The 15,843-nt window shown below is 45.9% G+C and overlaps 1 protein-coding gene across 1 annotated transcript in view; it reads left to right on the top strand.

Moving 5' to 3' along the window:
• Positions 1-4,655: 4,655 nt before the first annotated feature.
• LOC132208302 (uncharacterized) overlaps positions 4,656-15,843 on the top strand; it is a 64,312-nt gene continuing 53,124 nt past the window's right edge. Inside the window, exons 1-5 of the mRNA XM_059643974.1 lie at positions 4,656-4,744; positions 7,937-8,102; positions 8,265-8,375; positions 13,463-13,550; positions 13,883-13,944. Of these exons, the coding sequence (XP_059499957.1) occupies positions 4,656-4,744; positions 7,937-8,102; positions 8,265-8,375; positions 13,463-13,550; positions 13,883-13,944 (516 nt within the window). The remainder of the gene's footprint in view (positions 4,745-7,936; positions 8,103-8,264; positions 8,376-13,462; positions 13,551-13,882; positions 13,945-15,843) is intronic.

The raw sequence follows: 15,843 nt of genomic DNA on the forward strand, positions 1-15,843 counted from the left end.
ATCTTTCATCAATAATATGTGCATGTCCACTTTAAACAGTAATACAATTGCATCACCGTTCAGGAACTGGATTGCAATTACTCTGAACGAATTACACAACTTTGGAGACATCAACAAGGCATACTACCAAAAAAAAATTGAAGCCAGAGGGATCCAATACATCCCGATTCTATGGACACCCCAAGGTACACAAACCAGGGGTCCCTCTCAGACCCATTGTCCCACTATCAGGCACACCAACATATAGACTTGCCAATGAACTACAACAAATTGAAATACCTTGTGGGCAATGCTACCCACTCACATTCACTCATCCCAGGAATTCCTCAATATCATTAAGGACAGCAGGAGAGAAGATGATAAAGTAGGCAGGCACCCCAGAGACCGACAACCTCAATAAAGAAGCCAACATGAAACTACTAGATCTGTGCCTCACAACACACTTCACCGTCAATGACAACATATGCAAAAAAAACAATCAGGACTGATTGCAGAAGCAGTAATGCAAAGGTTAAAATGGACAGCACTCCCCATTGGTTCGAACTAATTGGCTGATTCCAGCTCGTTGCCAAAACATCAAAACAAGCCTAAGGTTTCCTATCACACAGTTAATTGATACACGTTTCCGTTTTAGAACTGGCTGTGCATCATCAGCGACATGCAGACACATTTTTTTCTCTCTCTGTATATATCCCTAAGCTAAGAAAAGCACTTTACCTCTTAATGAGGCCATGCACACTTGACCCATCCATTATTTTACAACAAATTCCAGATGCCTGCCTTCAAATTCACGATTTGAGTTGGTGAGCTTTCAGCTGTGATGAGTGGAAAAAAAAATCCACACTCTCTCCACTGTGGCTGCATTGGTGTTTTGACATTTTAGACGAATCTTCACAGACTCTTCCACACAGAGAGAAAACGTGTGCTTCTCCCCAGTATGAATGGTGTTTCTTCCTTCAGTGTTCAAAATCTTTTAACAATTTGGTTATGATAAAGACAGAGACTGTCAGATCTGGATATGGTTTCATCTGCATCTTAAATTGCAAACCAACCTTTCAAACAGAAAAGAAAAAGACAGGAGAAAACAGAAGAACACACACGGGTTGCGAAATTGAGAGAAATTAATCTGGCCATTTGTGAAACCAAGACTTGGGGAAAAAATTAAAATTTAAACTGTATGAGTACCATAAAAATCAGTCAGTATTTACAGAAAACTACAGAGGTGGGAGATTCGGAAGTCAACGAGCTTTCTCCCCAAAAATTTGATCTCTTTACTCCTCAGAACTAAGAACAAATGGAGAAACAAAATGCTGTAAATACTCAGTAGTTCTGGCAGCATCTGAAATTGTCCTTTTCCATCGATTAATAACCTCGAGCTTCAGTCTCAAGTTCTGTAGTTGCCTCCTTAAACATCTCCAACTCTCCCTCCTTTTCAAAATTGCCCTTCAAAAGCTGATACATGGAACAAAGTTCTTGATCATCAGCTTTATGTCTCTTGGTGGCAAATCCTGCGATATCATATGTCTGTGAAATTCCAGCGAGCATTTCGTTGTACTGAGATTGCTACATAAATGTCAATTTTGTTGGGTAACTTATACACCTATCAGTGTTCGTTCATCGTTACGGTGTGAGAATTCTCAAAAGAATGTATATGGATGCTCATCGTTCACGTGGCCCGCTCTTACCTGCTCAACAGACTCCTGGTGATTGACCATATTCCCTGGTCTCTTGCTCCTTAAACTTGTCCTCATTCAAGAATGGAGTTTTATTTAAAAAAAATAGCTAGTGGAGTAAAATGGAGTTAGCAGTTCATTTATTTTTAAAGATTTGTTACAATAACTGCAGAAGAAACATTGATAAAACATCACCCGTTTAAAATTATATTACTCACAGTGACCACCTACAGGTACATTAGAAGGATGCAGAAAGAATGGAGTTTAGAAACGCTTACCAACACAGCTCCAGTAAAAGAGCCATGAGAGGAGGAGAAAGAGGAGCAGGGAAGATGCCTACACTTATATCACTCAAAACCTGTTCCTGGAACCACTTCAACCCCGCCCAGCTGAGAGAGCCATTTGTCAGCTGGCAACTTCCTGAAGCTTGACCCAGTCCTGTTCAGGAGTGGGTCAGACCAAGATGAGCCTCTGTAACCATTTAGGTGGGACGGAGGAGTGGGGGGGAATCGGTGTTGGATGATCTCCTGCCCTGTTTCTTATCCCAAATTGACCCACCCTCACCATCCCCATGGCCCTGTAAACACAGACTGTAGATACCTGATGGGCCTTGGTGTGCAGACTCAGTCTGGGCATTTCTGGTGCAGAACAACAACAACTGTTCTGTCCTCATTCTCTGGATTGTTCCCATTTCTCCATTCCCAGTGAGTTATACATTATGCTGTTGCTCCCGCCCCCGCTACTTATTCTGGCCGCTCTTCTCCATTTCTGTGGTAGTCATAGAAACTTCAAAACTAGCAGCAAGTACAGACCACTCGTCCCTTCATGCCTGTTCTGCTCACCAGTATGATTACGGCTGATTGTCCAGGTCAGGAACCCCATATCCTTCGATTCCTTTGGCCTTCAGAACTATACCTAACTCCTCCTGGAAAACAGTGAGCGTATTCGACTCAGCCATGTCCTGTTGCAAACAATTTCACGCACTCGGCATTTTCTGAGTTAAAAGAAAATCTTCTCACCTCAGTCCAAATGGTTTTCATCTGGTCCTTTTCTTTATGTTATCTCACTGATTGTCTTTACTTTGCATTCGGGGTTGCTAACGGCCTAGTCACGGCCTTCATCTGGACACTTCTTTTATCTCTTTACTTCTGCACCATCATCCCCTCTGATTTTGCAACGCGAACCCTTTTGTCAGTCAATAATTCCTGCTCTTCACCCACTCATTCCTTTTGTTCACTGTCACCCTCCACTCCTTGCTCACTGGCCTGAACATTCACTCAGTTTCTGTTCCCACAGACGTGGCTGGATTCATGGTCCACATATCCAGAGCCACAAAAGGGACCCTTCGACCCATTGAGTCTGTCCCAATCAAAACACCAACAGACTAACTGCTGTAATCCCTTTTCCAGCACCTGACCCGCTTCCAATTCTTTGGCATTTCAGGTATATACCTGAATACTTCTTAAGTGTACTGAGGATTTCTGCACCTACCACACTTGCAGGCAATGAGTTCCAGATTCTCATTGCACTTCGGTGAAAAAAAGTCTCCCATTTTTGCTAAACTTTCAGTCCTTTACTTCAGTTCATGCCCCCAGTCATTGATGCCTCCAACAAGGGGAGCTATTCGTGCTGCCTCTTCTGTCTATGTCCCTCATCACTTTTACACATCTCAATTATGTCCCCTCTCACTTCTCTCTGCTCCAAAGAAACTAACCCCAAACTTTGTGGGCTGTGTGGTTCCCTGCTGATGGAGAGTGATTCGATTCTACCCTGCCAGACATTCTGGGGAGGAGGATCTGCCATTGCCAACAAATACTTCCTGCACACCCAAATCAACGCTGAGGTAGGCCATAGTCCCTCATTCGCTAGAGACCCCAAGTCTGCATCCTGTAAGTGGGAATGGGAGAAACGGCAAGAAAAATGGGGAACGAAATAAATCTAACACTTGCAGAGAACTGAAATCCATCAACCCGACCAATACAGGGCCAGACAGTTCAGAAACGCTCACCAATTCGAAATCCCAGGCTCAATATCCCCACAGGCCTGTCACTCACACCTGAATTCCTGCCCAGTTCAGAGCAAACCTCCATCTCACAGCTTCCAGATCCTTAATGCAGCCATGCCGAGGAGTGGGATAGTTCAAAGTGAGTACCTCAATACCTCACTGAGATCTTCTTTCACTGACCCAATCATATACTTTTTTTCCCGTTGCTCCCTTCCTAGTGATTCCAACCTCCTGCAGTGGTCCCTGTCTCGCAGTTTAATGAAAGAAAATCCTCCCCATTCCTCTGGTGATCTTGTTGGAGTGGGGGGAGAGCTGCATCAGACTGTGTCCTGATTTGCTGATTGTCACTCAAATTCACGATTAGTCTTTCAGATTTAAACCATCGGCAGTGTTTTCCAGTTCTCTCATCCTAAAAATGGCCTAAATCATTTAATTTGTCTGTAATTGTTAGCCTCCTCAGAAACTGTGATTAATTTTCGAGCTCTTTCTCAGTTGGGAGATGATTCCGATGTCGTTGGAATGTAACCACCTCCCCGATTCGATCACAGTCCTTGGTAGTAATAGGAAATCCTCAGTAAACATAAATGGAAACTGTGTGGAGGGTAGAAGATAGATAGAGAACAGATATAATGCAAAATAATTTTTTAAAAAACCGGAGGAACTGTGGATGCTGTAAATCAGGAACAAAAAGAAAATGTTGCTGGAATAGTTCAGCAAGCCTGGCAGCATCTGTGAAGAAGAAAACCAAATCAGAGCTAACATTTTAGGTCCAGTGACCCTTCGCAAAAATCTAAAGAACTGCAGATGCCATAAATCAGGAACAAAAACAAGTTGCTGGAAAAGCTGACCAGGTTTGGCAGCCTCTGTGAAGAAGAGTCAGAGTAAACGTTCTGAGTCTGTTGACCAGAGAAAGGGTGAGTATGGATGGACAATGCTTTTCAAAATGTGAAATATCTAAGTGGCTTGGTATCGTGCTAATGAAGATCAACAGCATCCTGACTCGTGTGGAATTCTGGGTCAAAAATCAAGCTCTGACCAAAATACGAGCTGGAGCAGAACAGCTACTGTAATAAACTGAAACAATTTCATTTCTGACAAAGAGCCACTGAATTTGAAATTGTAACTTCCACTGAATTTGAAATTGTTACTTCTTTCTCTGTTCTGATGCTGCCACACCTCCAGCATTTCCCTGGCAATTTCTTTTTCTGTTCCAGCAAAACGTTTGCTCTGTTATTGATAATTGGCCAACACCTTCATAAATGCCTTTGGTTGGCGAGACACCTTCACCTGAATAACGCTGTAATGCTATCGATCCATTTTCTAGCTTAAGATGCAAATACCAATTCCTACTAGCTGATGGATGCAGAAAAACCCACAGTTCCAAAAGGCACAGAAACCGCTCTCAGTACAATAGAGATAATGGGAACTGCAGATGCTGGAGATTCCAAGATAACAAAATGTGAGGCTGGATGAACACAGCAGGCCAAGCAGCATCTCAGGAGCACAAAAGCTGACGTTTCGGGCCTAGACCCTTCATCAGAGAGGGGGATGAGGGGAGGGAACTGGAATAAATAGGGAGAGAGGGGGAGGCGGACCGAAGATGGAGAGAAAAGAAGATAGGTGGAGAGAGTGTAGGTGGGGAGGTAGGGAGGGGATAGGTCAGTCCAGGGAAGACGGACAGGTCACGGAGGTGGGATGAGGTTAGTAGGTAGCTGGGGGTGCGGCTTGGGGTGGGAGGAAGGGATGGGTGAGAGGAAGAACCGGTTAGGGAGGCAGAGACAGGTTGGACTGGTTTTGGGATGCAGTGGGTGGGGGGGGGGAAGAGCTGGGCTGGTTGTGTGGTGCAGTGGGGGGAGGGGATGAACTGGGCTGGTTTAGGGATGCAGTAGGGGAAGGGGAGATTTTGAAACTGGTGAAGTCCACATTGATACCATATGGCTGCAGGGTTCCCAGGCGGAATATGAGTTGCTGTTCCTGCAACCTTCGGGTGGCATCATTGTGGCAGTGCAGGAGGCCCATGATGGACATGCCATCAAGAGAATGGGAGGGGGAGTGGAAATGGTTTGCGACTGGGAGGTGCAGTTGTTTGTTGCGAACTGAGCGGAGGTGTTCTGCAAAGCGGTCCCCAAGCCTCCGCTTGGTTTCCCCAATGTAGAGGAAGCCGCACCGGGTACAGTGGATGCGGTATACCACATTGGCAGATGTGCAGGTGAACCTCTGCTTGATGTGGAATGTCATCTTGGGGCCTGGGATGGGGGTAAGGGAGGAGGTGTGGGGACAAGTGTAGCATTTCCTGCGGTTGCAGGGGAAGGTGCCGGGTGTGGTGGGGTTGGAGGGCAGTGTGGAGCGAACAAGGGAGTCACGGAGAGAGTGGTCTCTCCGGAAAGCAGACAGGGGAGGGGATGGAAAAATGTCTTGGGTGGTGGGGTCGGATTGTAAATGGCGGAAGTGTCGGAGGATAATGCGTTGTATCCGGAGGTTGGTAGGGTGGTGTGTGAGAACAAGGGGGATCCTCTTGGGGCGGTTGTGGTGGGGGCGGGGTGTGAGGGATGTGTCGCGGGAGACGCGGTCAAGGGCGTTCTCGATCACCGTGGGGGGAAAGTTGCGGTCCTTAAAGAACTTGGACATCTGGGATGTGCGGGAGTGGAATGTCTTATCGTGGGAGCAGATGCGGCGGAGGCAGAGGAATTGGGAATAGGGGATAGAATTTTTGCAGGAGGGTGGGTGGGAGGAGGTGTATTCTAGGTAGCTGTGGGAGTCGGTGGGCTTGAAATGGACATCAGTTACAAGCTGGTTGCCTGAGATGGAGACTGAGAGGTCCAGGAAGGTGAGGGATGTGCTGGAGATGGCCCAGCCCTCCGCTCCCTCCGCTCCAACCCCAACCTCACCATCAAACCCGCAGACAAGTGTGGCGCAGTGGTAGTATGGCGCACTGACCTCTACATCGCCGAGGCCAGACGCCAACTCTCCGACACCACCTTCTACCGCCTCCTCGATCATGACCCCACACCCGAGTACCAAACCATCATCTCCAACACCATTCACGACCTCATCACCTCAGGGGACCTCCCACCCACAGCCTCCAACCTCATTGTTCCCCAACCCCGCACGGCCCGTTTCTATCTCCTTCCCAAAATCCACAAACCTGTCTGCCCTGGTCGACCCATCGTCTCAGCCTGCTCCTGCCCCACCGAACTCATCTCCACCTATCTGGACTCCATTTTCTTCCCTTTGGTCCAGGAACTCCCCACCTACGTCCGTGACACCACCCATGCCCTCCACCTCCTCCATGACTTCCAATTCCCTGGCCCCCAACACCTCATATTCACCATGGACGTCCAGTCCCTGTACACCTGCATTCCGCATGGAGATGGCCTCAAGGCCCTCCGCTTCTTCCTGTCCCACAGGCCCGACCTGGCCCCCTCCACCGACACTCTCATCCGCCTAGCTGAACTCGTCCTCACACTCAACAACTTCTCTTTTGACTCCTCCCACTTCCTACAGACTAAGGGGGTGGCCATGGGCACCCGCATGGGCCCCAGCTATGCCTGCCTCTTTGTAGGTTACGTGGAACAGTCCCTCTTCCGCACCTACACAGGCCCCAAACCCCACCTCTTCCTCCGGTACATTGATGACTGTATAGGCGCCGCCTCTTGCTCCCCAGAGGAGCTTGAACAGTTCATCCACTTCACCAACACCTTCCACCCCAACCTTCAGTTCACCTGGGCCATCTCCAGCACATCCCTCACCTTCCTGGACCCCTCAGTCTCCATCTCAGGCAACCAGCTTGTAACTGATGTCCATTTCAAGCCCACCGACTCCCACAGCTACCTAGAATACACCTCCTCCCACCCACCCTCCTGCAAAAATTCCATCCCCTATTCCCAATTCCTCCGCCTCCGCCGCATCTGCTCCCACGATAAGACATTCCACTCCCGCACATCCCAGAAGTCCAAGTTCTTTAAGGACCGCAACTTTCCCCCCACGGTGATCGAGAACGCCCTTGACCGCGTCTCCCGCGACACATCCCTCACACCCCGCCCCCACCACAACCGCCCCAAGAGGATCCCCCTCGTTCTCACACACCACCCTACCAACCTCCGGATACAACGCCTCCCCCTCTCTCCCTATTTATTCCAGTTCCCTCCCCCCATCCCCCTCTCTGATGAAGGGTCTAGGCCCGAAACGTCAGCTTTTGTGCTCCTGAGATGCTGCTTGGCCTGCTGTGTTCATCCAGCCTCACATTTTGTTATCTCAGTGCAATAGTCGGCTTCCTGTGTGGGCAGCACATGCTCAAAGCGATTGCAAACCGTGCGGCTGGATCTGCAGAGAAGGTTATCAATCAATTAGCCCAACCAATGGGAGTGAAGGAGAGGCGGGACTGTATGGCCGCGCGGGAGCGGCTGGTCCTTCAACCAATGGGAGTGAACGAGTTGTGTTTTGAATGACAATCCAACAGCTTTCACGACAAATTTCACGACGACCAGCCCCGCAAATATCGTTTCATTCAGCTCCATTTCACAACCTGCCCTTTGCTTTTGTGTGCTCTCTTGCATTCTATTTTCTAGTTTTTTATTAAATTTCAGATTAATAAGCTACAGACAATATTAGAGGAAGGCAGCACGGTGTTTCAATGTTTCGCCTTGCTACCTCAGACGGCCAGGGAACCGGCTTCGATTCCTGACTTGGCTGACCGTGTGGGTTGTCACACTCACCCCGTGTCTGCGTGGGTTCTTCCCACAGATCAAAAATGTGCAGGCCAGTGGATTGACCATGCTAAATTGCATATTAATCCCAGGAGTGTACAGGTTAGGTGGTTTAACCATGGGAAATGTAGGGCTATGTGAATGGGATAGGAGATAGATCTGAGTCGGATGACTCTCGACGGGTTGGTGCAAACTTGATTGGCCAAATGACCTCTTTCTGCATTGTAAGGAATACATGATTGGATGTGCAGTTGGGAAACTCAATCCAAACAGCAGATCAGAATCTGACAGACAACCAATTCATGGTAACCTGAATATTCCTGGATTTTGAACATTAAAGGAAATATCACTGTTCACTTTGGAGAGAAGCTATACACATGTTCTACGTTTGGACAAGGATTCAGCCGATCAGAACATAAATGTACTGTTGACTCAGAGAAACCTGTGATATGAAGGAAGCATTGGATGGAGTGTCGTATCCAGGACCAAAATTTGAATGAGTGTGAAAATATTACATTGGTTGGAGTACTCCTGATCAAAAAAAGAGGATGATTGTGCTTATTGGAGTCCAATCATCTCAGCCCTAGGGCATCTCTGCAAGAATTCCTCAGGGTGGTGTCTTCAGCCTTTCACGCCTTCAGCTGCATTATCAACGAGCTTGCCTTTTTCAGATGGTCAGAAATGGAGATATTCCCTGATGATTGTACAATATTCCAGGCTATTCAGTTTGCCTCAATCACTGAAATGGTCTATATCCATGTCGAGCAAGACTTTTACAAGATCCAGTCTTGGAATGATTACAGGCAATTGCCAGGCAACGGTCATCTGCAACAGGAATGAATCTAAGGAACTTGCAATGACAATCAAGGGAATTTTCATCATTGCGTCCTGCACGATCAACATTTTGGAGTTTTCTTTGGCCACATACTGAACGTAACCAGTCATATAAACTTTGTGACTACAATAGGTCAGAGGCTAGGAAATTTACAGTGACTTCACAGTCCGCCCACCATCAACAAGGCATGTGTCAGCAATGTGATGGAATACTCCCCACTTGCCTGGATTAGTGCAGCTTCAAACATACTAAGCAACTCAAATTCATCCTGCACAAAGCAGACCATAATCTTTGTCCATGAATCAAATGATTCAATAAGGGAATTAGTCTATTAGCTGCAAAGGAACAATGTACAGGTTTAGAGGCAGAGGCAGGAGAATGGTATTGGGTGAGATATTCTCATTCTGAAGGCTAGTGCAGATAGTATGGTCAAATGGTTTCCTTGTGTGCTGCATCAATTATGTGAATCAAACTCCAATGACAACCTTCAACATTCTCACCCTTCAACATTGGTGGAAAGCAGCAATAGTTTTGACCAAGACCAATATGCACTGAAGTAACTTCTCTAGGATCTTTCAACACCACTTCCCGAAACCAAACTGCACTCAGTTGGTTTGGTTGTAGAGAGAACCGAATTCCCTGTGTCCTCCATCACTCCTCCCTTGGGAAGCAGTTACCTCAATGTCCCCACTCTGCTGCAGACCTTTTCCTTTTCCAAAAATATACTTTATTCTAAAAAAAAGTCTTGTGTGTATGTATGTGTGTGTATATGTATATACACAGCAGCACATCAACCAAACATACATTACCCAACAAACGGAGACTAAAACTTTCACTAAACTAGTGACTGTGGGATATACAGCCCATTCAAATGATGCAACTTCAATTTATGTGAAGGTTGAGCCAGAAACTGATCTAATTTTCAGACTGCATTCACTTTTTATAAAGACTCAGACTTTAGTCAGGCTCTGAATTTGACAAATTTCCAACATTCATGTTGCATCTTCATACCTGATAATACATTTGATAAAATAGCGTGAAAAATTCGAATGTGAGTTTTTAGTAATTATGATTGTTGGATACCAATCATATTATTCACATTCTTTTTACTTTCTCTGTGAATTCTGAATTACAACTAACCTTACAAAAGCCATTTGAATTCCAAGGTGCCATACTGAAATTAACCAGAAACTCAAACTTTGAATCATGTTGATGTTTGGCACGAGGCTGTGGTGTGATATCACAAAATGGGACTCACTTGAATTTGTGTGGCATCAGGGAACACTAGTAAAACTGAAATGAATGATAATACAGGATTAAACTAACAAGTGGCTGGTCCATACCGGACATTAAAGATGAGGTTCGTAATTTTGAAGACCAATTGCCTGAAACAATTGCTTCAGATGAACCTAAGGGCAGTAGAGTGAGGAAGGTGTTTGCTACACTTGCTTCTAATTGTCATTGCCTTGAGTAGAAGATTTGGGAGGTCATGTTGTTGCTTCACAGCACATTGGTTAGTCCACTTTTGGAATACGGTGTGCACTTTTGTTCTCCCTGCTACAGGCAGGATATTGAAAGGGTTGAGAAAAAAAATTGCAATGATGTTGCCAGAGTGGCTAGGTTTAAGCTATAGGGAGAGGCTGAATAGCCTGGTTGGTGGGGTATGTTTGTCAGAGAGGCATCAAAGACTGAGGGGTGACCTTATCGAGGTCTATAAAATCATCAGGCGTATGGATATGGTAAATAAACAAGGTCTTTTCCATGGGCTGAGGGAGTACAAAACTAGAATGTATACGCTAAAGGTGATGGGAAAAGAAATAAAAGGTACATATGGGGCAATTTTTCTTGCAGAAGGTCTGAGCGTATGAAATGAGATAGCATGGACATGGTAGAAGCTGAGGCAAGTACATTCAAAGGCATCTGGATGGGTACATAAGGAGTAAGGGTTTTGTTGTGGGCCAAATGGGGGTAGTTTAATTTAGGATATCTGATTGGCATGGATGGGTTGATTGAAGGGTGTGTGTCCATGCAGCACAACTCCATGTCTGCATTCAAACAAACCAAAGGCATTATTTACTTCACCCAACCTGTATTTACATGCATTCCAGGCACCAGGAGGGTCCACTACCTGAATGGACACCCATTTAACTTTGGCAGGTAGCCCTGTACAGTGGCTGCTGCCCACTGCACCTTGGCAGCAGTTCTCCCCAAGCTTTAGTGAGTCCTCATCATGACGTCCTAGACTTTGAATGTGCCAGTCTACAACGTTGTGTGGAGGTCAACACCCTCTTCTGGAACACCAGTAAGTACCAATCAGACCAAGACCTCTTTGCCAGAAATCAGTGACAATTTGTAGGGCATAATACAGTACCTGTTATTAACACATAAACAGAATTTGCTGGAAAACCTCAGCAGGTCTGACAACATCTGTAGAGAGAAATCATGCCTAAAGTTTCGGTTTGACTGACTTGTCCTCCGAACAGTATCCATCACATTGTTTCAGGCAGCAGACACCTCCTGTACAGCTGTGGCGTCTGTTGCAGTTTCTCTAAACTCCTCCGGCCTTAAGACCCAATGAGTTCCTGGCACCCCTCCAAGCACACTTGCTACAAACATTTTCCGAAACCCCATTCTAACACAACATTCACCATTTTCAGCTGTGGAGACTACAAGCTCTGGAATTCCCTCCTTAAATCTCTTAAAACTTCTTTAAGATAGACGATGTAAAATAAACCTTTTTATTCAATGCTTGAAACATTTTAGTTTGATAAATATCTGAAACTTTCCATAATAATGCAAATCGTTGCTGTTATTGGCTTACACTGAGAGGAACAGGATGATCACTCAAAGGCTTTACATTCTCGGACCATCATGGCCACAATCATTTTCAAACTGGAAACTTAATCTTGACAGCCCGTTTTCAGCATTCCCGTTGTTCTAACTGACTGCAGTGTTCCGAGTCTAGGAGCTGTGAACCATGGACGAGAGCAGCTGAGACACATTTCTTCCCTAACTCACAATGAACCATCACTCCTGAACAGAGATAATGGGAACTGCAGATGCTGGAGAATCCAAGATAACAAAGTGTGAAGCTGGATGAACACAGCAGCCAAGCAGCATCTTAGGAGCACAAAAGCTGACGTTTTGGGCCTAGACCCCTCACAGAGGGGGATGGGGAGACGGTTCTGAAATAAATAAAGAGAGGGGGAAGGCGGACCGAAGATGGATAGAGGAGAAGACAGGTGGAGAGGGGAAAGTGGAGGTGGGGAGGGGAGAGGTCGATCTGGAGAACAGGTCAAGGTGGCGGGATGAGGTTAGTAGATGTGAAATGGAGGTGCGGCTTGAGGTGGGAGGAGGGGATAGATGAGAGGAAGAACAGGTTAGGGAGGCGGGGACGAGCTGGGCTGGTTTTGGGATGCAGTGTGGGGAGAGGACGTGCTGGGCTGGTTTTGGGATGCAGTGGAGGAAGGGAAGATTTTGAAGCTTGTTAAGTCCACATTGATACCATTGGGATGCAGGGTTCCCAAGCGGAATACCAAGCATCCCAAAATCAGCCCAGCTCGTCCCCTCCCTACACTGAACCCCAAAACCAGCCCAGCCTGTCTCTGCCTCCCTAACCTGTTCTTCCTCTCACCCATCCCGTGCTCCCACCTCAAGCCACACCCCCATTTCCTACCTAGTAATCTCATCCCACCTCCTTGACCTGTCCGTCTTCCCTGGACTGACCTATCCCCTCCCCACCTGTACTCTCCTCTCCACCTATCTTCTTTTCTCTCCATCTTCAGTCCGCCTCCCTCTCGCTCCCTATTCATTCCAGAACCCTCTCCCCATCCCCCTTTTCTGATGAAGGGTCTAGGCCCGAAACACCAGCTTTTGTGCTCCTGAGATGCTGTTTGGCCTGCTGCGTTCATCCAGCTCCACACTTTGTTACCCTCACTCCTGAAGCTGAGCTACAGCAGGGAAAACGGGAAACTCGAAACATTCTTCTCCCCTCCCCGAGCCCAGCGCACGTGTGATTGGCAGTGGGCTCGGCCAATAGAAAGGAAGGGGTGGGACTGGAGGACAGATCTGGAGCGGCGGGGTGGGGGCGTGCGGCGACACGTGATCAATCTTAACCGAAACAACTGCGGATACTGTAAATCAGGAACAAAAACAGAAGTTACTGGAACAGCTCAACAGCTCTGGCCGCATCTGTGAAAAAAAAATCAGAGTTAACGTTTCGTGTCCGGTGACCCTACCTCAGAACAGCAACGTTCCGGCCGGTGTTTGCACGCAGGCGCAGCGTCATTCTGACCGCCGTAAGCTGGTGATTGCCGGTTTTGTCGGAGCTGGTAAAGGAACAAAGAATAAGCTATTTGGGAAACAGTGAATGTTAGTGTGGTCTGGGAGACTTTATCACCGCTTCTGTACAACTGTAGATCCGAATTACAGCTTCTTGGTCATGCGTTTTCAGTAAACTGAAAAGGGCTGCAGGCTTCAGGCCGCGAGAGGCCCAGGTTACCGCCAGAATATTTATTGGCCCCAAAGCCCCGCGTGTTTCGGACAGAATGGTCCCTGCTTTGCACTGAGGACCTGGGGGTTGGAAGCGTTTTCTTTCTCAATGAACTACCACAGTAAATCTGTACTCCACAACTTAAAGGGCTCTCGTATCTTTTCTGACCAGAATTGGATGCAATGATTGACTGTGACCTCACCAGATCTTTATCAAGGTTCAGCATCTTTTCCGTGAGTGTGTTCTCATTACCTCTATTATTTCTTAAAGCCAGAGTCATAGAGCCTTCAGACCCTCTAGAAACAGACCCTTCAGTCCAAGCTGAACATAATCCCAAACTGAACTAGTTCCATCTGCCTGCTCCTGACCCTTCAAACTTTTCCCATTCATGTAGCTATCCAAATGCTTTTTCAATATTGTAATTATACTTGCATCCACCACACCCTTATGAAGTTCATTCCACACACAAACCACCCTTTGTGTTTTTAAAAAAAAAAGCCTCGTGACTTTTTTAAATGTTTCTCCTCTCACCTTAAATATGTCCCCTAGTTTTGAAATTCCCCACCTAAAGACAACTACCATCAACTTTATCTATAGCTCTCATTATTTTATAAACTTCTATCAGATTGCCTTTCAACCTGCTACACTGCAATGAAGAAAGTTCCAGCCTATCTTTATAGTTCAATTGTTCCATGCCAGGCGACATCCTGGTAAGTGTTCAGAACAATGCACAGTTTGATAATATCCTTCCTATAACTGGACACAGTATTCCAGAAAAGGCCTCACCAATGTCCTGTACAACCTCAAGATAACATCCCAACTCTTTATACTCCAAGGACTGAGCAATGAAGGCAAGAATGCCAAATGCCTTTTAACCACCCTGTGGGTATATGTGATGCAATCTTTTAGAAAGAAATGTACCTGCACCCATAGGTCCCCTGTTCTCAAACACTACCTAAGGCCCTACCATTAATTGTATAAGTCCTGCCCTTGTTTGTTACACCAAAATTCAACGCCTCACATTTATTCAGATTGAATACAATATGGTTTTTTTTGAGCCCATTTGATCAAGATCCCTTTGTAATCTTAGGTAACCTTCTTCACTGTCTATTATGCCCCTATTTTGGTGTAACCCATAAACTTACGAACTGTACCTTCTATATTCTCATCCAAATCATTTATATAAAATGACAAAAGAGGATCCAGAATTGATCCTGCTGGAACCCTGCTGGTCACAGGCCCCCAGTCTGAAAAGCAACCCTCTGCCATTACTCTCTGGCTCCTGCTGTTAAGCACACACATGCACACACACCCCCTTTCTATTGTTCCTACATCACCTAAAACCTAGAACAGTGAGCTGCCGTTTTGTCCATCTCACAGACAAGTTTCTGTCATAGCTATGAGTTCATCAGCTTTAACTTTAAGACTCGTTGCATTGAAAAGAAAAGTTCTTCAGAGTTACTACATATTCTGATTCTCTCATCTTTCTTTTGTAATTGCTGTGCTCTCCTCACATTCAGAACGTTCCTCATCAATCCTTCTGTTTACGCTGGTACGTATAATTCCCCCACTCCCCATCTCTGTCAATATAAAGTCTCCTTCAATGGAATGAGCAAAGCTCCCTGCTGAGATCTTGATCCCTTTCCAGTTTACATTAGACCATTCTTTGTCTTTTCTACCCCGAAAGACATTCCAATTGTCCAAAAACCTGAATCCCTGAACAATTCACGAGATCTTCACCATCGATTTGTCTCCTTTAACCTTGTTCTCCCTACCTCGTTTGGCATTGGGAGTAAACAAGAAAGCACGACTCATCAAGTTTTTTCTTTAAATATTTTACCTAACTGATCAAATTCACTTTGTAGTGCTTTTAATCTTTTCCCAAAAAAGGTCATTGCTATCAATGTGTACAATAATTTCTGGCCTCTCAATCTCACCTTTGACAAGAGATTTGACATGTTTCGAGATGTCCTTAATCTGAGCACAAGGCAATTAGCAAACCATCCTAAATTTACACTCACTGCTATAGAATTTCCTGTTTAAGCCTCTGACAGGAGAGTCCCCTACAAAAATAATTCTATTAAATCTCCCGAAATTCTGCATAACATAAGAATCATTCCAAGTGTCGAAAA

The sequence above is a fragment of the Stegostoma tigrinum genome, unplaced genomic scaffold, assembly GCF_030684315.1.
Source record: "Stegostoma tigrinum isolate sSteTig4 unplaced genomic scaffold, sSteTig4.hap1 scaffold_355, whole genome shotgun sequence".
Classification (NCBI taxonomy): Eukaryota; Metazoa; Chordata; class Chondrichthyes; order Orectolobiformes; family Stegostomatidae; genus Stegostoma; species Stegostoma tigrinum.